Raw genomic sequence first — 23,915 nt, 5'->3', positions numbered from 1 at the left:
TGGCAGGGCTGGGGAGGAGAAACTCTTCAGAGTACTTGGGAGTGTTAACAGTTACCTTTCTGTGATGGCATTGTGAGCTAGCTTCAGATGTGTTCCCTCCATTTGTTTTGCTTTCCAATTTGTCAGCAATGCATTTGTGATTACTACCATACAGTGTGAGGGAAATGGTCCATATATATGATAGAACAACAACGGAGTATGAAAATTTTATCTTTGTTGAAAACACTGGAAATTCCTATGGAAAACTCCTTAAGACCTAGATCCTACTTTGCCTGGGACAGTCTGAGGCTGTGCCTGTCTTCCTGGCATAATTACTCCTAGTATCTGTTTCATTCTCAAAAGTGTACCAGGTTGGATGATAAATTGTATACCCACCAACTTAAGATACTTACAGAGATATTTAATACACACTGGAAGGCTCAAAGTTTATTTGGCTTTTACCCATTTTCAGAGCTTTCATGGACATTTACACGGACTTACCATTTATCATTAAAACTATAAAGGATGATTTCTGTTTTTTATTTCAATTAGGTAACATATAGTACATCATTATTTCCAGATGTAGAGTTCAATAATTAAAGGATGATTTCTTATGAGAAAATGAATAAGGTGAGATAATCCCTCAGCCTTTCCTTTATTCCCTGGTGAGCGAACCCTAATTATTGCAGAAGTGGAAAGCTAATGTGACCATTTAGAGGGGGTGAATTTTCCTCTGTGTTTATCACTGCTGGTGGGGATGTAACAGTTCCAGACTATATATTTCTTGGGAGCTGACACTGTGTACCATGGGCATCTGGGTTGCATGATTGTTCTTCTTATGACAACCAGGAAATATATAAGTAATTAAAGCTTGTTAATACTGTATTTGCCCATTTTGAAAATGAAATCTTGTTCTGCTTGGAATTTAGCTTTATCTATAAAATCAGACTTTTTTTTTTGTAGTGTTTAATAACCAACACATCTACCTCCTAATCATTAAATAAATGGACTTGGAAGTTGTTTATTTGTATATGCCACTTCCTTCCATAATTTGTCTTTCTGCAGATGGAACTCCCAAAATTATTTCTGCCTTTAGTGAAAAAGTGGTGAGCCCAGCAGAACCAGTGTCCCTCATGTGCAACGTGAAGGGAACTCCATTGCCCACGATCACGTGGACCCTGGACGATGACCCGATACTCAAGGGTGGCAGTCACCGCATCAGCCAGATGATCACGTCGGAGGGAAACGTGGTCAGCTACCTGAACATCTCCAGCTCTCAGGTCCGGGATGGGGGAGTCTACCGCTGCACTGCCAACAACTCGGCGGGAGTCGTCCTGTACCAGGCTCGAATAAACGTAAGAGGTGCTTGTCAAATCAGCTCCTCAAAAAAACACACATAACTCATTGTAGTGGAGAAGAAAGTTTCTGCATGCACCGAGCTGAGTCTTGGAATGCCAAAACAGATTAACTGTTGCTTTCCATTTCCTACCCTTTCCTTCTGACTCCAGAATGGCCCTGATTGGGTTAATGTGAAAAAAAAAGGCCTTTTGGTTTCTTCAGTCAGCTTGTTCTCTGTTACTCTCAGATTTGTCCACTTGATCTTTCCTTTCCTGGTTTATGCTCTGCATGCTCGTTCCTTCCTCCTCTTCTTCTGTTCTACCACATTCATGGTAAACCTTCATGTACATGGTATTTTAACTTACATTCATAGTGCAACATGGCATAACCTCCATCTTCATAACCTACTCCACAGAGACAGTTTAAAAATTGAATTGCTACCAGTGTTTTCACGAAAACAGCATGATGGTTCAGTGGAGACTAGTTACTTTTTGTTGATTAAATTGCCTCTTGTCTTGTAATTCAAAATGTTTTAATAGAAGTAGTTGATAATGAAAGTTTTTAACACTTCATTCAATTCATTCGAAAGTAATGAAACTAAAAGGAAACAAAGAACTTCTGAGTAGGAAAATCCAAACACAGAAAAAATTGTTTAATCGAAAAAGACATTTTTACATGAAAATAATCTACATTTTTTTTTACTCAAGGAAAAGTGCACCCATTTCCACACATGAGATGTACCCTTAAATTATTTTCAATAGTTTCTTTGTGTCTCTCTAGGGCCTGCAAGCATTCGACCAATGAAAAATATCACAGCGATAGCAGGGCGGGACACATACATCCACTGCCGTGTGATTGGCTATCCCTATTACTCTATCAAATGGTACAAGAACTCTAATCTGCTTCCTTTCAACCATCGCCAAGTGGCATTTGAGAACAACGGCACTCTAAAACTCTCGGATGTGCAAAAAGAAGTGGATGAGGGAGAGTACACGTGCAATGTGCTGGTTCAACCGCAGCTCTCCACCAGCCAGAGTGTCCACGTGACAGTCAAAGGTAAGGCTGCACTCCCTGTCCCCACACAGCTTGCCATGATTCCGCTCTTTCACCAGAACCACGATCAGGAGTTGGCGGGGGGGGGGGTGGGGGGGGGTGGAGGGGGGGGAATCTCAGAGCCTGCATATTTTCAGTAGGACAGTTACAAAGACGGAATGAGAGTACATCAGATGTTCTGACCTCTTTACTCCTGCATCTGCACAAGACCTGTGCTTGATGTAATTTTCTTTTCATATGGATTTTTGGGTTGGTTTTCCAGAGGGTATGTGTGGTATTACCATCAAAAAAAAAAAAAAATAGACATCATTGGCGTTGTTACCTAGTTGTCTGACAGATCATTTTAAAACACACACTGATGTTCCTCCACTTACAATGGGATTATGTCCCAATAAACTCATTGTAAGTTGAAAAGGTAGTAAGTCAAAAATTTTATTTAATACATCTCACCTACCAAACATTGTAGCTTAGCCTAACCTACCTGAAACACGCTCAGAACACTTACATTAGTCTACAGTTGGGCAAAATTATCCAATGCAAATCCGACTTTATAAGAAAGTGTTGAATATCATGTAATTTATTGAATACTGTACTGAAAATGAAGAACAGAAAAGTTGTATGGGTGAAGACTAGTAGTCAGTTTTGGATGTTTGCCCTCCTGACCACTGGCTGACTGGGAGCTGTGGTTCGCTGTCACTGCCCAGCATCACCAGAGAGTATCTACTACATATCACCAGCTCTGAAGGAGAAAGCAAGGTTCAAAATTCAAAGTAAAGTTTCTACTGAATGCACATGTCTTCTACACCATCATAAAGTGGAAAAATTGGAAGTTGAACCATCCTAAGTTGGGAACCATCTGATTCTTTCTTTTCCTAAAAACTCCTAAAAGTAAGTTCTTTTAGAATCCAACCGGAAGAGGTTTTCTAATGGATAAGGACTTCAAACAAATTTTTCATCTTGAGTAGTTGAGTAGATCAAAGCAACAATATAGTAATTATATAATTAAAGGAACCCACCAAAAAATTTCTTGACTTTTAAATGATTCTTTACATCACAGGATCTAACCATCGGGATGAATTTGGGGGTCATGCAACTCAATCTCAATCTCCTTATCAGTAAAGACCACTAAAATGACAAGACCCACCCCAGGACACACAGCCCTGTAGTGGCAGACCCTTAGGGGAAGCTGTTTCTTCTATACCCCAAGTCAGTTTCTTCAGCTGAACATAAAATGAAATTTTTCAATTCTGTAAATAATCTACATGAAGAAGGTCATGAAAATAACTCTAAAATGTTATGAAACACTTTCAAAATACCACAACAATAGCCTTCTGCCTGCTAAACTATCTGTCTGAGCTATCCCTACATACCAATAATTGTCTTTTAATGTCATGGCTACAAAGTTACATGGGTTTTCCATGGTCTTCCCCAACATTTTTTCTCCCCATAAACTTCGTTAGTTTACCTTTTCAGGACACCTATAAATACACACATGCATGCACACATACAATCTATGTAATATTTTATGTATTGTATGTTATATAGTATGTATAATATAGGATATACTTGCAGATAAATAATTTTGAATCTTTTAAAAAGAATCACGTATCTTGTTTGTTTGTTCTTAAATTTTTTATTGTTATGTTAATCACCATACATTACATCGTTAGTTTTTGATGTAGTGTTCCATGATTCATTGTTTGTGCATAACACCCAGTGCTCCACGCAGAACGTGCCCTCTTTAATACCCATCACCAGGCTAACCCATTCCCCCACCCCCCACCCCTCTAGAACCCTCAGTTTGTTTTTCAGAGTCCATCGTCTCTCATGGTTCATCTCCTCCTCCGATTTACTCCCCTTCATTCTTCCCCTCCTGCTATCTTCTTCTTTTTTTTTTTCTTAACATATATTGCATTATTTGTTTCAGAGGTACAGATCTGTGATTCAACAATCTTGCACAATTCACAGCGAAAAGAGCCACATATCTTAAGAATTTTCTCAAATCATTAGAATTTCTTGGTAAATCAGACTATGATAGCTACATAAAAGTTCATTTTGTGGTTGTATTTATTTCTTTACCATTTATGAAACATCTGCTCCATGCTAGGTTTTACTCTAGACATTGAGGAAAACAGTGATGAAGAAGGTAGACAAGCTTCTTTCCCTGTGGAGCTCTCCTTCCAATCAAGAGAGACAAACAGTAAACAAACAAAACAAGTGAATAAACCAGAAAATACTTTATAATGTTTAATACAATGCAGAAACTTAAAACATGGTGGTATCTTAAAGATTAGCTGCCCTAGAGAATCAGAAGCTGTATCAATAAATGTTTGGTGCTCTGGTGTCTTAAAATTCATTGGTCTATCATGCGCTTTGAAAGAATGTCTTACCCACAGCTTGTTTTGTAACATGATAAGTTGATCATTTGGAAATTATTGGTTTGCTGAGTTATGTGGATCTTTGAAATATCGACAGAATAACAGCAAAGGCTCATCAGAAAAGTCTTTAAGGGGGCACCTGGGTGGCTTAGTTGTTAAGCATCTGCCTCCGGCTCAGGTCATGATCCCAGGGTCCTGGGATCGAGCCTGGCATCGGGCTCCCTGTTCAGCAGGAAGCCTGCTTCTCCCTCTCCCACTCCCCCTGCTTGTGTTCCATCTCTCGCTGTGTCTCTCTCTGTCAAATAAATAAATAAAATCTTAAAAAAAAAAAGGAAGAAAAATCTTTAAGTATTGGGAAGCTGAGAAGCTCATAGCAACAGATAAAAGTTTTACAAAATTCTACTCTTTTGCTTGAAAGTTTGAATTTCATTATTTGCAACAAATACAGTCAGTTGTGATCGTAGGAGAGGCAGGCTATATTCTTTTTTCCCCCTAGGACAATGCCTGCCAGTTGCACAAGCCTGAGTAACTATAGCTTTTAGGTAGCCATTCTTTGAGGAAACAACAGAATTCCATGAAAAGAGTGACTAGTGGAGCTTGTAATTCAAACAAATGCGCAAGTACTTTGCTTCAAGACAACCATCCTGCACAGCAGGCCGAAGTGCTTTGTGTGTTCTTCCCATTTTGTTACACAGAGCAGAGAACACTGAAAATGACATGAACTCAATATAAAAAAACTTATACTTTAAGTAAAACACTTAAAATTATTATTTTCATGGCTTTGTCAAGTGTCCTTAAATGAAACTGGTTTAAAAAACAATTAGAACTGTGTGGTGGCGAACACCACAATGATGATTGGTGCATTTTGGTGTCACTGCCATGATTTGTGCTAAGGCCCCAGCCATCTTACCCACTGTGACTTCTGTGTGTCTATGCAGATGTCAAGCCAATGAGAAAAGTACATAATATCTTACTGTTATAATAAAAATGGTTATCTCTTTGCAAACCCCCAAAAATGTTCTCAGGGGTTCCTAGGGGTCTTCAGACTACATTTAGAAAACATCGACTCCGGTGCTATTTCATTTATGTCTAATATTTAACCATTTTGGATGATGTGTCAAATGAGCTTCTCCATGCATTGACCTTTATCTCCGTGTAAGATGGTTTCTTTTAGGAAAAGTTGCCAGAAGTGTGACCATTGGGTAAATGGATACACATATTTTAATATCAATTTTTTTAGGAGACATAAATTCAAACAAAGACCATTTGAATTATTCGCTTTTATTCTTAAAATTTTGTAGAACAGCATAAATCAATGTATTAATCTTGATCCTTTTAATCTTAAGTGACAGAACCCAACTCCAACAAGCTTACACCCAAAAGGAGAATTTATTGGCTCTTACCACCAAAGTATCCATCATTTTAGGAAACAATTGAATCAAATGGTTTTGTTTTCAGGAATTTTTTTTCTTCTAAGTATATATTATGTAGAATAATCATTTTCAGGTCCTTGGCAAGGATCGTCAAACAAAAGAAGGCAAATATTATTTTGCGTGGTGTTTCATTACAGTTGCCTGGCAAGAAATGGCTGGCAGTGGGCAGGACAGCTGTAGGGATTTGGGATTTGCAGTGCTTAAGAGGGCAGTCAGGGAAGGCTTCTTTGAGAAGCTGACATTTGATCAAGGACATAGAGGAGGGAAAGAGAGCCAAGCACATATCTAGGGGAGAAAGCATTCTAGACAAAGGAACTAAAAGAGGCAGGAGTGGGCCTGGCCACCTGGAAGGCCAGCAAAGAGGCTGTGTGGCTGGAACAGAGTGAACACAGGGTAAAGTAATAAGGGGTGGAGTCAGAATTAGCAGGGCCCTTTTATGTAGGACCCAGTTCAGCAGGGCTGGGCTCTAAGGGCTTGAGTTTTTCCTGAGTGAGATGGAGGGGTTGATCAGATGATTTTAAACAGAGATGTCACAGGGCCTGACTAGGTTGTAAAAGGATACATCTGACTCCTGTGCTGAGAATAGGTTAAAGGCAAGAAGGGATAAGCAGGCCCCCTGCTAGAAAGCTTATGCAGGGGAGAGGTTGGGGGGCTTGCGCCAGGGAGAGAGCAGTGAAGGGGTGAGGAGAAGACAAGTTCTAGATATATTTTTAAGGTCTACTCAGTGGGATTTCCTGATGGATTGGATGTGGGTGTAAGAGCCTGAGCAATAGAAAGAAGAACACAGCCATAAGTTGAGTCAGCAGAAGATGCAAGGAAGCAATTTAAGGGAAGAAATCAGGAGTCTACTTTTTGATGTATTGAGGTTGAAATATTAAGTGGATCTACTAAGTAGGCAGTTGGATAGACAGGCAGTAGAATTTAGGATGGTGGAGTCTGAGCGGTAGATTTGGAGACATCAGTGAATAAATAATGTGTAAGGCACAGGCCTATGTGTAACCATCAGGAGACTGTGCACCTCCCTGCAGATCCTCATTCATAGAGGCAGATTCATCAGTGCCTTAGTCAAACTCACATTAAAACCTATTCACCAAATGTCTGAAGATAAAGTCTGACAAAAATTCATACAAGAACTATTTAAATGTAAATCTGTCTCTAAATTTCCTAGATGAGGATGGATCAATGTATCAATGATCCTATTAATTGCAAAGAGCAGGAACTCCAATCAGACTCGTTCAACAACAATTATAACAGTGTGGGGAGGGGGGAGTTAGGGATGGAGGTCAAGGTTGTATTACACTAACTTCTGGGAGAGGCAGAGATAGCATAGGCCTCACAGGAGGCCTGGTCTAGACTTTTAAAATTATTATTTTATTATTTTTTTATTAGTTTCAGGGGTAGAATCCAGTGATTCATCAGTTGCATATAACACCCAGTGCTCGTTACATCATGTGCCCTCCTTAATGCCTGCCCATCACCCAGTTATCCGTCCCTCCCACCTCCCCTCCAGCAACCCTCAGCTTGTATCCTAGAGTTCAGCTTCTCTTATGGTTTGCATCCCTCTCTAATTTCATACTGTTTTATTTTTCCTTCCCTTCCCCCTTCATCTCTTTTTTTAATTAAATTCCACATATGAGCGAGATCATTAGCATAATGCCCTCTAGTTCCATCCATGTCCTTGCAAATGGAAAGACTTCATTTTTTGATGGCTAACTAGTATTCCATTAAATATACATACCACGTCTTCTTTATCCATTCATCTGTTGATGGACATTTGGGCTCTTTCCATAGTTTGGCTATTGTGGACATTGCTGCTATGAAGGGTGCAGGTGCCCCTTCAGATCTCTCTGTTTGTATCCTTTGGGCTAAATACCTGGTATGTGCAGTTGCTGGGTCATAGCATAGCTCTATTTTCAACTTCTTGAGGAACCTCCATACTGTTTTCCAGAGTGTCTGCACCAGTTTGCATTCCCACCAACAGTGTAGGACGGTTCCCCTTTCTCCACAACCTGGCCAACATTTGTTGTTTCCTGACTTGTTAATTTTAGCCACTCTGACTGGTGTGAGGTGGTATCTCACTGTGGTTTTGATTTGTATTTCCCTGATGCCAAGCGATGTTGAGCAGTTTTTCACGTATCTGTTGGCCATTTAATTACCGTCCGAAACTTCTCTCTGTTCCTTTGGTGTTTCCCCCTACACACTGGCTTCATTCCCTCAGAGCTGCCTATCTATATAGCAAGAAAACTGACCCTCATTACTCTGGACTCACATGCCCTTTCCCTGATGACTCCATGTAGGAAAATCAGAGGGAGGGACTCTGGCTGTCTTTCCACACCCATTCCTGGACCAGTCGCTGAGGCCAGAGCTGTGTGGTGCCCGGAGAGGCTGCCTGCTTCCATCCACACCCCCTTGCTAGGGAGAAGGTTGAACTATCAAAAGAAGGAGGAAAATGAAAATAATAGCCATAATAAACTGTCTTAAGAAAGTGAATTAAAATATGAATGGGGCTGAGAGTGACTCCTGAATGTGTATTCACTTTACTTAGTAACACGTGCTCAATAAAGGCCCCCACGCAGGTTAATACCCCAGAAAATAAATTCTATCCAATGGCTAAGAATTCTCCCCAGAAGAGACCAACCCCGAGGATAAGAAGAATCATATTAGGCTGTGGAAGCCAAGCAAAGACCACGGATAGAAAGTGTGAGGGAGGGCGCCTGGGTGGCTCAGTCAGTTAGGCATCTGCCTTCAGCTCAGGTCATGATCATGGGGTCCTGGGATCGAGCCCTGCGTTGGGCGCTGCACTCAGCGGGGAGTCAGCTTGTCCCTCTCCTCATGCACCTCCCCACTGCTTGTGCTCTATCCCAAATAAATAAAAAAAATCTTTAAAGAAAAAAAAAAGAGTGAGGGAAGGAGCCAGATGGAAGGAGGATGTCAGGTGCAGCAACCAAATCAGACAGACAAGGGGATGAAGAAAGCAGAAAGCCCTCAAGATGCAAGATGACAGGGCGCCTGGGTGGCTCAGTCGGTTAAGCGTCTGCCTTCAGCTCAGGTCATGATCCCAGTGCCCTGGGATCGAGTCCCGCATCAGGCTCCTTGCTCAGCAGGGAGCCTGCTTCTCCCTCTGCCTGCAGCTCCCCCTGCTTGTACCCTTGCTCACTCTCTCACCCACGCTCTCTCTAACAAATAAATAAAATCTATAAAAAAAAAAAAAAGATGCCAAGATGACATTGAAACCAAGCAGATCCCTAGGAAACCTACAATAGCCAAGTGAGCAAAGCTCGAGACATCCCTGACAGTCTCTAACGGTAGCCTTCTAGACGACAGGTTACATCTCTCTGTGGAGCCGACCCTATGAGAATATCACACACTAACACAAATTTGATTGCGAAGACTAACAGTGGGTTTGCCAAGAAGCCTGGAATACTGAACTTGCTAAAAACTGTGTTCATTTGTGTTGAGATGTCTATAATTTTTTGTGCAGATGTCTGGGCAAAGGAGAGAGCATATCCTTTTGGTGAATCATTGCTTCAAAACATGTTTTAAAAGGAGCATTTTTCTAAACAAAATACAGTTGTTGGCTCTCCCACCTTACATTTATTTAATTTCACCTTTTCTGTGTTGACAGATGAAACTGTAGTCACCAAAAGAGGAAATTGCAGGCTGGGTGGACAAGGTTAATCCCGAGTAAGCCTATGTGGGACTTCCCAGGTGAAAAAGAATGCAGTCTGACATCCCCTTTTATTTGTTGACTCATTGGTCATAGTTACCCGCTTTGCACCCTAGCAAAGATAGTTGAGTAATTCAGTGTGAGATTACCACTTGCATTTCTTGTTTAAGATGACTTCTAACTTTAAATATATAGTAATAATTATACACCGTGAACAATTTTAGCCTTTACTCAGATGTCATTAGACAGGTTGCAACCAAATTGACTTCTGAACATTTACATTTGAATTTTAAAATGTTTGGAAATGAAATATGTAAATTAAGCCACACTCCAGGAGTTGGGATTATAGTCTATCGATGCTTTTAAAAGATTAATAACCTTTACTTATTTCAATTATGATAAAGATTATGATAAGGGAAGAAATAAGCAATCAACTGAATTATAGCAAAAGACAGATTTTTTACTTTCTCTGTGACTTGGGATTGGAAGGCAGTCTGTTCTTATTTTATTTATATAAATACAGCTCGATTACCTTTCTTGTTAGACTGCACGGTGAATATTTTACTCAGATAATTTCAGAAGAGCAAATACGTTGGCTCACAAGTTGGCTTCCTTGGAAAGTGGGCCCCCTTGTTTCCGTCAGTAATGTCACAAATGGGGGGAGCACAAGCTTTTCGTCTTGTTGCCCAGAGGTTCTCTGTTAACAGTGAATGCAGGCTGTGTATGAGTGTGTGTGTTTGTGTGTATGAGTGTGTATATTAGATGACATTTGGAAACAATACTATTTCTCTCTTTTTTAAAAAGATCTGTTTTTAAATTTTATTTTATTATGTTATGGTAGTCACCATACAATACGTCATTAATTTTTGATGTAGTGATCCACGATTCATTGTTTTTAAAAGATTTTATTTATTTATTTCAGAGAGAGAGAGAGCAAAAGCATGAGCAGCGGGAGGGGCAGAGGGAGAAGCAGCCTCCCCGCTGAGCAGGGAGCCCGACATGGGGCTTGATCCCAGGACCCTGAGATCATGAGCTGAGCCAAAGGCAGATGCTTAACCTACTGAGTCACACAGGCACCCCTAAACAATATTATTTTTCAGTCATGTCTTTTTTTTAAGTTTTTAATTTTTTAAAAAGATTTTATGCATTTATTTGAGAGAGAGAGAACACGAGCGTGGGAGGGGCAGATGGAGAAGCAGATTCCCCACTGAGCAGGGAGCCTGATGTGGGACTTGATCCCAGGACTCTGGGATCATGACATGAGCCCAAGGCAGACGCTTAACTAACTGAGCCACCCAGGCACCCCACAGTCGTGTCTTTTTTGCTAATAGTCTTGGCCCTTTTGCTTATAATGTAGCATTGACTTAGGAAATTTGAAAAAAAAAAAAAACTTCAAAGATCAATTTAAACACCAGTTAATTATTGATAATACCTAAAACTTAAGCAGTTCTGAGTTCTATTAACCAACCAGAAGCACAATTGTGTTGCTTTCGAACAAGTTGGGAGAAATGAAAGTCAAATTCCCTTTTTCACTTCATTTCAATATAACAAGCAGGGTTATATTTAACACATTTCAAAGCATTTTCTTTCTCATTTTAGGTGCCACATTGAACTTGAATGGTGCCTAATTGAGTGTTTTAATTGCTAGGGACCAGCGCTGCCAGGAAAGTTAATTGACTGCTACATAAAAATGTCACCTTCTATTTATATTTATATAAAACTTTATAGTTTACAAACACTTTCATATGTGTAACCTTAATTAATGTTCACAGTGACTCTGTAATGTAGATAAAGCATAAGCAGAGAAACAGAATTAAGAGTGAGCAGGAGGTTTGCTCAGAGCTGTCCGGTAATGTATTCAGGATTCAAATACACATCTTTGGATTCCAGTACACCCTGTAGTGTGTTTTAGAAAAGCAATCCACATTGCAGTGGGAAGCCAGGGTGGAAGTGAGGAGAAATTAAAGCAAAGAACCTAGGTAGGAAGCTATTAGAAAAGTTAAGAAGATGATTTAAAAAGGAAGGGTGTGAGGTTATTGACACCTTAATTTAAGAGAGGCCATGAGAACTAGTTACACTGATGAGCAGTAAAAGGGGGGATGGATTTGGAAAGTGAGGGTGGGGGAGGACCCCAGGCCACACCAGAAGTTCTGGTCTGGGTGACAGAGAGCCTAAGACTAAAAAATTAGTGGCTTGGGCAAGGCTTATGGAGGGTAGGGTTTGGTTGAAAGCATCTGGACCAGCATCCTGGATTCAGACCACAAGAATTCTGAAATACGGATTTGGAGGGCTCAAATTAGTAGAGAGAGAGAGAGAGAGAGAGAGAGCCAACACTAGGTGGTCAACAGTGTCTGAGAAGCATCAAGCTTTCAGAATTATTTTTCATGAGTTTTTAAAATAAATGTTTGCCAATAATGAGATGAGATGATGATGCTCGAAACCCAGCAAGAGTGATCACGAACATTATCTCCTTTGTATTTCATTTCACCGCGGTCTTCCTGATTTAACACACATCTTTCTCATGTCTTGCTCCAACGCGAGGGAAGACTTAAGTGTCATTGGCAGTATTTCTGACTGAACGGTGGTGACCGTTTGTGTTCAGCGGGGACGAGGTTCTGCACAATCTGACCTACAGCTTCTGCCTCCGGTGCTCTTTATCGTATGCTGCACCTGCTCCGTGACCATGTTCCCGTGGCTGCAGCTGGGGAGGTGAATGCCAAATTAAAAGTGGGGTCTGCTCCCATCTCTGAGTGAGTGGCCAGGAGTGCTGCCTGCTAATGACATCATTCTTCAGGGGCTCCTGATAGCTGATGTCATTTGGCCGGGGCAGAGGCACAGTTCTGTGCACAGAAACGACATTGGCAGCGCCCCCCACTCCCACTTCCCGTTCCCAACACTTGCCCCTTTGCTGCTCCAACCAGAACACCCCCAGCCTCTTTGCTGTTCCAAAGAGGCTCAGAACCCACCTCCATCAGGGATGGAGTTCTTCTCTCTTTGTCACTTCCACTGGCTACTGGAATCCTTTATACACCGGTTGGTAGAACACATGGTGTTTCAAGCTAGTTTCTCTTTCAGGTGCCTCATTAAAATTGAACAGAGTTTCATTTAGGGTTCTCTTTGTTGGGTCTGGTATGGCCATAAATTGTAGTCATTCACAAAATGTTTATGTGGATTTTCAGCAACTCCTTAGGGAAGGTGTAGTTTCTATTATGAATAATATGGGAGAAAACAGACCTAGTAGAGGAATGTAGGGGAAAACATTAAATGTGCAATCCTTTTGTGGGATTTTATGGTTTCAAATGGGATTTTATAGTCTCTTGGTTAATTTCTTTAAAGATTTTATTTATTTTTGAGAGAGAGAGAAAGTGCGCATGAGTGGGGTGGAAGTGGCAGAGGGAGAAGCAGACTCCCCACTGAGCAAGGAGCCTAATGCGGGACTTGATCCCAGGACCCTGGGATCATGACCTGAACCGAAGGGAGATACTTAACTGACTGAGCCACCCAGATACCCCTTGTGGTTAATTTAATATCCCAATGTGACAGAAGAAGGCTGATGATGTGGGGGACTTGCATCACCCCTCCTTGCTGAACTACCAAGGAGCACCCCTGTTGGATGGGCCCAGTGGCTACATTTACTCCCCTGGTTGAGGATTCACGCTCTCAGGCTCCTGCAGGAGAGAACGACTTTCCTTAGGTTAGGAGGTCAGAATTGAGCTCCGAAGCCCACTTGAGTATCTTCTTCAGACAGGTTTGTCCTGGGGGTAGAAGCTCTTGTAATTTCCCTTCCATTCTAGAAAAATAAAGCTGGTACCTTTCTTCAAGGAAATCCTTCATTAATTTTTTTTAGAAATAATATCTCATTGTTTTTCTCTAAGTAGAGGAAGAGAAAAAGATTGTGTATTGGATTTGTTTTGAAGTCAAAGATTGCCGTTTTTACTCAGTGAAAATTAAGATTGTAGGAGAAATCATGTTTTGCAGTATTTGTGCTTGTTAAACATGGGAACTTGGAGAAGGAGAGAATTAAGTAGAGATGAGAAAAAAAGAAAGAATGACAGGAAAAGTATTGCACCTTCCCTGCCAAACCCATAATCAAGCTGTTTGCAAATACACACACACACACACACACACACACACATACACACACACACACACACGGGAAAAGACCCCCAGGTAGTGCTTAACCAATAATGCTCTGATGATATTTTAAGTCAGCAAAAAATCCTTCTCAATTATTCAAAATCATACAGTAGGATCTTTTATGAAGATTGGTAAATAACACAACTCTGTAAGTTTGTGCAGACGTGATACATGACATAAATAACATTTGTGTCTTTTATTTACATAGAACTATAAAACATACTCATGGGTTAAAGTCATGTATAAATATGCATATTATATTCATATATAGGTAGACATAAATAAGTATAATAAGAGATGCCTACATAGCATAAATAGATGGTAAAAAGATAGAGCCATAGAAATACAGTGAACGTGGAGTTCACCTGGATGAGACCACCATGTGATACTCACCTTGCCCATTTTTCCAGACTCTGTCTGCACCTGGTCTGCACAGTGCACCACTCCAGGCACGAAACTCGTCCTGGTTCTGCACAGCCATGAGCACTGCACAGCTCCTCCTCCTGGTGGATACAAATCCGCCTTCTCTAGCTGTTCCTTTTCTCTCTGGTCCCATCCGCCTGCCCCCGGGGGGCAGCACACTGAACAGCATCCCCCCTCCTCCACGTAAGCTACCAAAGGAGTACAGCCGTGGGCCATTGCTTCCCATGAACCATTTCTGACATCCCCGTAAGGGTGGACGGCTGTGCCGCCTCCTCTCAGAGAAACCCAGCCCCCCAGGCATTTTCTCATGCCCCAAAGAGGGGAATGAGAATGTCGCCACCACCCTGAAGATAAGACTTTTTTGTAGAACCCATGGCCTACTGTGTAGTCACTCTGTTGGGCTCATGAACAAAATCCCCCAGAGGTGCTGCTGACTTTGGTTGGTCAGTATTTGCTTTATGCCACATCATTATCATAAGTCCATACAAGTTCCATATTTTGTTTTATTTGCATTTATCTTTTTTTTTAACCATCCACCAATTCTGTTATCATTCCTTCTTGTCTTGTCAGCACTTATTCATGTACGTACTTAATAGGCTTACTTAATTTTTTTAATTTTTTAAAGGATTTTATTTATTTATTTGAGAGAGAGAAGAGAGAGAATGAGCAGGGGAAGGGAGAGGGAGAAGCAGGCTCCCCATTGAGCTGGGAGGCCGACCCGAGGCTCCATCCCAGGGTTCCGGGATCATGACCTGAGCCAAAGGCAGATGGCTAGCCGACTGAACCACCCAGGTGCCCCTAATAGGCTTATTTTAAATCTACTTTTTATGCCCTTATGAAGATAGATATAAATGTATATTAAAGCATGAAAAGTAAACCCTTAGGCTTTCCTCCAGCACTTTGACTCTGTACATAGTGTATGATGAAGATCCCTGTCTGTGGGTCCATGAGTAACATTAACTTAGTGTTCCCAGTGACTGCAGAGCGCTCTCCAAAATACCAGTTTATGCTGCCACCAGCCACTCAGGAGAGGTCACATTTCCCCATATCTCTGTCAGCCCTTGATATCATCTGCCTTTCTAAGTATTGCAAATCTAAAGAGTGTAGATTTTATTTTAATTTGCTTTTCTTCCATTACTACTGAAGTTGAGCATGACCCTCTTTATATTCTTACTAGATATTTGGGTATCCTATCTATGAATTTCCTTTGCCCACTCTACCATCATTCTTCCTGTTTTGACTTGGTTCCTTCATGTGAACAGAATCTCTGATTATATAGATATTGTTGTGAATATCTTTGTCAAGACAGTCTCTGGTCTCTTAACTTCACCTTTGATTGTCTTCCATGGGATCTTGATTAAGAAGTCTCTGAGCTCCCGGAACGTCTGTTTCTACATTATTTTCTGTGTTCACTCTGTGTTTATATTTCCACTGTCTACATTTAGGTCTTCCATCCACATTGAGGGTTGTAGATACAGTACAAGTAGGCATCAATTTCTTCTTTCTTTATATAGTGAGCCAGTCTCCCTAATATCATTTATTAAATGACCCATACTTCCCACTCTTCTTCGTCCACCAAGATACTACAGTGGTGTCTTCAGAGATGATTCTAGTTCTGTGAAATGTACTGAAGCTTTCTCTATGGATGTTTTATCTATTTAAAAAAATGTTTTTTCTCGGGACTCCTGGGTGGCTCGGTCATTAGGCATCTGCCTTCGGCTCAGGTCATGATCCCAGCATCCTGGGATCGGGTCCCACATCGGGCTCCCTGCTGAGCAGGGAGTCTGCTTCTCCCTCTCCCTCTGCCTCTCACCCTGCTTGTGTGCTCTCTCTCTCTCTGTCAAATAAATAAATAAATAAAATCTTTAAAGAAATGTTTTTTTCTTATATTTGTTGACAAAAATCTGTCTGTATGTGTTCAATTAAATTTAATAATTGTGTTATGTCTCATCTCTAGGTTTGTTTTTTTATTCCCTTTATTGATCAGTTATCAAACAGGTGTTAGTATTACTAAATGTAGTTGTTGATTTACATATTTTCTGCCCTAATCTCTGATTTTTTATCTTGAATTATATGATGGAAAAGTTATTCTTTCTGCCTTCTTTGTTTCACATTTTCCTGGTAGATTTTTTTCCCCATTTCTTCAACTCCTGCTTTTCTGTAGCCTTTTGTTTTATGATGTTGCATGGATCCAATTTTTTTTATAGATTTTATTATTTATTTAATTGACAGAAAGAGAGAGAGAGAGAGAGAGACAGCGTGAGAGGGAACACAAGCAGGGGGAGTGGGAGAGGGAGAAGCAGGCTTCTGGCCGAGCAGAGAGCCTGATGTGGGGCTCGATCCCAGGACCTTGGGATCATGACCTTAGCCAAAGGCAGTTGCTTAACCAACTGAGCCACCCAGGTGCCCCTGCATGGATCCAGTTTTTAATGGTGTGTGTGTGTGTGTGTGTGTGTGTGTGTGTGTGTGTGTGTGTGTGTGTGTGTGACTTTTGACATCTATTTAACACCTATGTGTTTAATCTTATATCAAAGTTATTTTAGATTTTAGTTCTATCAATAGTCCCATATTTTCTATTTACTATTTCCTGTTCTCTGCCTTTACTCTGGACCAGATAGACTCACTCAAGTACCGGTAGTTAGATTTACAATATGATCTGTTTATATTAAATGGTCATAAATATGCTGCAATCATAGTTTCACACACATGAAGTTCTTTGTCCTAATTATTCAGTTCAGTCACAGAGTTTGTTAATTTATTCAAGAAAGAATTAGTTGCTTGTTAAGTGTATTAATCTAGGCATGGGAACAAAATACCTTGGTTCTTCAGACTAGCATTTTTCACGTTGCCTAGGAGTGATGACAATACCTGGAGGATTTCACTCTGTTTCATTCACTCAGACTCAGAACCTGTTACTGCTGAAACCCACCTAGTCTGAGTTTTCGCCATGAAGACATTGAAACAAAGTTGCAGAGAGTGGTCCACTGACACACAGCTGTCCTAACTGCCTGGAGAGTCAGTTGAAAATTTATGCTGATGTGACTGTTGTGTGGATGGAATATAGAGGGACAAGCATGCTATTTGTCTATTTCTAGGCATTTAACAATACTGCTCCTTCATTATATCACTAATTCAGTGCCCTGGAATTTATCAAAGTAATTGGATTGACTTAGAGCTTCATTGAAATGGTGTAACGACCTTTTTATCCCCTTGTTTCACTGTGACATATTTCAGCATTTTGTTTAGAGGGAGGGAGAGAGAATCCCAAGCAGGCTGCACACCCAGTGTGGAGCCTGATGCGGATGGGGCTCCCCAAGCTTCTAAAGAAGGATGACCTTCTCTAAGTCAGTGTCATGGAAAATACTTCTCAAGTAAATAACCTGTTATTACTGACAACCCTTGTAAAAAAGCTGCTTGGGAAAGGGAGCTAAGTTTCAAGATGAATGCCAGTGCTTTAACGAATCTTGCCTACCCCTGTCATGTAGCCTGGCTGTCATCCTCTCTGGTTAGAGTCACCTGGCTTTGCTGCCATCTATATAAACACAAGTAAAATAATTGCAAGCCATCTGGATGAGTCTTTTCTCCACCTGGATTAGTAAAACACGAGCTAGGTTTCATTTTCTTTTTTTCTAAACTTATTTTATTTAAATTCAAATAGTTAACATATAGTGTATCATTAGTTTCAGAGGTAGAGGTCAGTGATTCACCAGTCTTACATATAACACCCAGTGCTCATTACATCACACGCCCTCCTCAATGCCCATCCCCCAGTTACCCCATCCCCCCCCACCTCCCCTCCAGCAACCCTCAGATTGTTCCCTAGAGTTAAGAGTCTCTCATGTTTTGTCTCCCTCTCTGACTTAGTAGGTTTCATTTTCTTGATGCCATGATGACTCAAATAGCTTTTCTTTAAATATGAGCGATGCAAGTTAGTTTGGGTTCATCAGAAAACTACTCAATTTTATTACCAAGTGTTCTGTGTAAACACATTACTGCCCTCAACCGGGGGAAAAGTAACCTGGCTTTCTCCTCAGTCGGAGGTGACTCTAATTATTAAATACAGAAATTCTCATGAATTCTCAACTTATTCATCATTTCTCAATGTTAAAGAAACTATTTATTTCCGCATGATATGGCTATGGACATGAAACAACTTCCATGAAGAAACATCTCTCATGACTAGGGACTAGAATCTCTCCAGGAAACCACCCAGATCCTTCCAACACAGCCGGTTATAGCCATTGGTTGAAAAGCGCGGACGTGCAATGTCCACCATAGCCAAACTGTGGAAAGAGCCAAGATGCCCATCGACAGATGAATGGATCAAGAAGATGTGGTATATATACACAATGGAATATTATGCAGCCATCAAAAGGAATGAGATCTTGCCATTTGCAACGACGTGGATGGAACTGGAGGGTGTTATGCTGAGTGAAATAAGTCAATCAGAGAAAGACATGTATCACATGACCTCACTGATATGAGGAATTCTTAATCTCAGGAAACAAACTGAGGGTTGCTGGAGTGGTTGGGGGTGGGAGGGATGGGGTGGCTGGGTGATAGATATTGGGGAGGGTATGTGCTACGGTGAGCGCTGTGAATTGTGCAAGACTGTTGAATCACAGATCTGTACTTCTGAAACAAATAATGCAACATATTTTAAGAAAAAAGAAAAAGAAGAAGATAACAGGAGAGGAAGAAAAGGGGAGTATGTCAGAGGGGGAGACGAACCATGAGAGATGATGGACTCTGAAAAACAAACTGAGAGTTCTAGAGGGGAGGGGGGTAGGGGGATGGGTTAGCCTGGTGATGGGTATTGAGGAGGGCACGTTCTGCATGGAGCACTGGGTGTTATGCACAAACAATGAATCATGGAACACTGCACCAAAAACGAATGATGTAATATATGGTGATTAACATAACAATAAAAAATTAAAAAAAAAAAAGAAAAAGAAAAGCGCGGACGTGACCTGTTCTTCTTCAAAGTGATTTGGAAGGAGATACTGTCATCCTTCTCAGAGTTTGTTTTAGTGTTTTTACCTCCCCAAATTCCAAGCAATTTGTCTTTCCTCTTCTTTGTGTGCAATTTGTAACTTTCCAGCTGATGGGAACAACAGTTCCTGTTTCTCTTCATTATAATTCTACATTATGCCTTAAGGAATTCTTTTTCCTTCTAAAACCCTCTAATTGTATTTTCTCCCATGGGCTTAATTGATAATTTTTAACAATTTGGGGGAAAAAGTTATTTTTCTTACCTATGTACTTATGTTGTCATATTTATGGCTCTATGGTTCTCACAGTCTGAAAGTCCAAAATACTTTGTTTAGAAAAATCATTGTAGAAGAGTTAGTTGCTCTTGTCTCTGATTTATTCCAAAGTTACCCTATTTTTATGTCAATGGAACTACTCTGTTGGCTGGTATTCACCTTAGGGACCTTATGCTTTAGTCTTCACCTGCTAGGAACCCTTTATCTGGTGCATGCAGGGTGTGTATATTGTTGGGCACCCATACATATGTGTGTTCTGACTTATATTTGCCATGCTCTCTTGTATTTCTGAATTGAGCCTTTAGGGAGTTCTTGAGCTCTGATTCCAATATTAGCACTGAATTCTTACTCTCTTTCGTTCTGTTGACATATATTAGTGAGCTTATGAATATGCATAACCCCATATGAAAGACAAAATTTCAGTACTGGACACTGGCTGAATTTGGGACACCTTACTGAGTACAAACAAACCAACCAACCAACAAATAAACACAGACCTTTTTTTAGGTAATAAGTAGTAATCTTTTTTCTGAGATTTATTTATTTGAGAGAGAGAGAGAGCATGAGTGGGGAGGGACAGAGGCAGAGGGAGAGAGAAACAGAGAGAAATAGACTCCCCACTGAGCAGGGAGCCCAATGCGGAACTCATTCTCATGACCCTGAAATCATGACCTGAGCTGAAACCGAGAGTCAGATGATCAACTGACTGAGCCACCCAGGCACCCCAGTAATCTTAAAATTATACTTCCAAACTATTTTTCCCTTGCTTCTATCAATGACAGAATGTTTCTATTCTGCAGGAGACTAGGAAGATACTGTCAATCAAATAGAGAGGGGTCTTATTAAAAGAGAACCCAGCACACATGATGGTTTTCCTCTAGTCACAATTTGAAATGAATAAAAACAACACAGATGGATGGATGGATGGAGTATAGATGGGCAGTGTTACAAAAAGATTTGGTTTTGTTATTGACAGTAGATCAATTTCCACTTGAGGTGAAGCAAACTATTGCAGGTTTGGTTCTCCAGGAAGCAGTCTCTGAGAGAGAGTTTAGTGTGTAGGGTGTTTATCAAGGAGCACCCCAACAATCCACGCAGTGGAAGGAGGGCGAGGAAGAAGGACTGGGCACAGGGAGGAGGTGAGCTGTGGTGCAGGCTGATACAGCCTTAGCATCCCTGCAGGGAGCTCTGGAGAAGGGAGAGTCCTTCAGAGCTGTTGTGAGTTTGGGCACAATTGCCCTCCTCAGTCAGTCATCGGATGTGGGCCACCCCAAAAAGAGCCTGTCCTTTGTAAGGTGTATCTCTGCAGCAGGAGCAGTCTTCAGAGTGGCTGATAACTGAAGGGTTGTTACCTGACATCACTCCCAGAATCTGGGGCACACAGCCTTTCTTGAAAAGGAATCTGGGCATTAACTCCTACCACTTACATAGAGGCCAAACAGCTAGAGATATGCATCTTAAACACTTTTCTTAAAAAATATCTTTTCCTTAAATTGATCCCACTTTCTATAATGACATTAGTCCAATATTTCAAATAAGAAACAAAAAGGGGGAAGCGGCTGGGCGTTTGACTCAGTTGAACGTCTGCCTTCAGCTCAGGTCATGATCTGCCCCGCATCCAGGCTCCCTACTCAGCAGAGAGCCTGCTTCTTCCTCTCCCTCTGCCCCTCCTCCCCCATGCTCTCTCTCTTGCTCTCCCTCTCAAATAAATAAAACCTTTTAAAAAAAGAGAAATGAAAAGGATCACAGTGTATGATGTTAGCCTAATTGAACTAGACTTTTGTCATCAAAACAATTTGTAAAGCCAGAGAACCTCTTTAGTTCTTTGATTCCTGTGATTTCTTTAATTGATTCAGGTAATATCTATGCATTTACTGTTAATGCACTAGAGTCAGTGGCAGGACCTACAGACAAATAACTACGGCACAGCAGCAGGTAACAGATGTCTTGAAAAGGAAGCAGCAAGGGTGAGAAATATTTCAGCTTGCTGTGGGAGAGCAATGGATAGACAAATAAGAAAAGCACTGATTTCCACATAACACCATCAAAGAAATATGTATGCTTCTCTACTTTTAGAAGTAGAGAAGATGACATCTAGCCAGTTCTGGTGGTGAGGTAGGATGGGAAGTCTCGAGTCCAGAAAGATTCCAAGAGAAACTGCGTTGAGTCTCAAAGGGGATCTGGAGCCTGAAAAGTTCTCCAAAGTAGCTAACAACTGAGTTGAGTGTTCACACCATAAGATGGTAAGGGTGGGAATGGGGTCCAGGTAGGGCAGGGGGCAGAAATAGGAGAAGGGTATAGTTCCTTGCATTCAGAGTCAATAAGGCTGAAACAAAGAATCCCCAGTGGAGGCAAGCAGGACGAGTCAGCACAGATATAGGCATCATATCTTGTAGTGTTTGTTAGTTTGTTACCTTCTATTTGATCCTGAAAGTAGTGAAATAATTGAGGCAGAGGGATGTGAGCAGAGGGACATGCTCACAACTGTGTTTTCGGACCTTAATCTGGTTGAAGCATATAAGGTGGATTGTAATGCGGAAAGATTAAAAAAAAAAAAACGACTAAAAAATCAGGGAGCCCAATTAGGGCACAAATGAAAAAGTTTTAATAAAAAGTGATGGTTGTGTGTTTGGAAGAAAAGGAGCCAGATCAGGAGATATTGAGGAATGAAGTAGAGAGACACAGCAGCCCACTGATAGTGGCTGGAGAAAAGTGAAGTGCACAACTAGGAAGGCTTTTATTCCTCTGACCTTCTTGTAGCCAGGAGGTTTTTTGACAGGAAGAGGGCATGGAAGGTGAAACTTGGGTTAAGGGGAAACCTGATACGTTTGGTTTGGGACTTGAGATGCTCCTGGGATATCGAGATGAAGATAGTAGCAGACAACTAAATGAGGAGGCATGAAGTTTGAGAAGGAGTTTTTGGTTGAAAATGTAGATTGGGGAATCAGAGGCATGGAGCTGACATCTGGAGTGGAGGGATAGATGAGGTCATCAGGGAAACAGGGAGGAAGCAAGGCCAGGACAGGGCACCTGGGAATGAGGTTTCCACAAGTGTAAGACCAGTAGGGGGCACACGGCCTACAATGAATTGCTGAACTACTTATTTAAGGTTTTTAACCTCCTTTGTAGTTTGTTTTATGAATTTTTCATATGAATGAGGCACCCACCCTCCTTTTTCCACGGGATCTATGAATTCACAGAGTCTTATAAAACACTTATCTGTGTGTTATAAACACCCATAAAAAGGAGAGATGGTGACATTTATTATTCCTAAGAATATATTACTGGTTTATTTAATTAACGTAGAAATAATTCAAATCATATTTACCATACTAATAATTGAACAAACCTAATTCTAATTCTATATAGATATATCTACTTAAGGAAATAGGCATGTGCACAGACTGCTATACTCACATTATACTCATACGCCATCCTGTGATACTTTCCACTGTAGAATCTTCAACAGCAGGCTCTGAGAGTACATAGAGGAAGAGTTTAATCATGTTGTGTGAACAGAGTAGAGAACTATATGGCATAGGGCTAGTAATCCACAATTTTGGAATCTACAGCATGTTCTAAGTAGCAGAATGAGACAAACAACCGGCCTTATGGGTGGAGAGATAATTGAGTGATATGCTCAAGTCACAAGTCACACACACTCATCAGCCTTGTGGTTTTAGAGCCACAACTCTCATTACAGGGGACAGTATGGGGCTGGAGGTCTCTGCTGGTCCTGGGCATATCTAGTAGGAGTACAGGCATCAAAGATGCGTGTGTAATTGGTACTGAACTTTCAGAGATCAGCCATGGGATTTGAATTCCCATAGTGGGCAGGATTCGCAGACTCAATTTTTGGAGACTTCATGAAGCAGGCAAGATATAAAACAAGAAAATTTCTTGAAGGGTAAGAAGAGAGAGCTTGTTGGATGGAATGGGGAAAAGGAGATGGGAAGATGTGAATATCCATTGCTGTAACCCAGAACACTGGCTTAAGGCAGGCTCTTTGAGCAGTCTGAGACCAGCAGCTCTCAACCTGAGGACTGTATGGAGGACCAGGGCATTAAATTACCACTAGAGAAGAGATGGCGAATGTGGAGTTAATGAGATTATATATGGCAGTGCAAACAGCCCCCGTGTGTCTCAACATCCGTGTAATATATTTGATTTTTCCCAGTGAACTGTGGGCTCTGGGACAAAAAAAAAAAAAAAAAAAAAAAAGATAGGAAAAGGAGAGAGA

General features: G+C 41.0%; 1 protein-coding gene across 1 annotated transcript in view; it reads left to right on the top strand.

Annotated features, from left to right (window-relative positions):
- Positions 1-23,915, top strand: part of DSCAM (DS cell adhesion molecule) — a 675,165-nt gene that overhangs the window by 370,744 nt on the left and 280,506 nt on the right. The window contains exons 7-8 of the mRNA XM_027586581.2: positions 1,045-1,341; positions 2,098-2,373. Of these exons, the coding sequence (XP_027442382.1) occupies positions 1,045-1,341; positions 2,098-2,373 (573 nt within the window). The remainder of the gene's footprint in view (positions 1-1,044; positions 1,342-2,097; positions 2,374-23,915) is intronic.

This window comes from Zalophus californianus, chromosome 1 (assembly GCF_009762305.2).
Source record: "Zalophus californianus isolate mZalCal1 chromosome 1, mZalCal1.pri.v2, whole genome shotgun sequence".
NCBI classification, from domain to species: Eukaryota; Metazoa; Chordata; class Mammalia; order Carnivora; family Otariidae; genus Zalophus; species Zalophus californianus.
The sequence above is the reverse complement of the archived record's forward strand: the minus strand, read 5'-3'. Positions and strand labels throughout refer to the sequence as shown.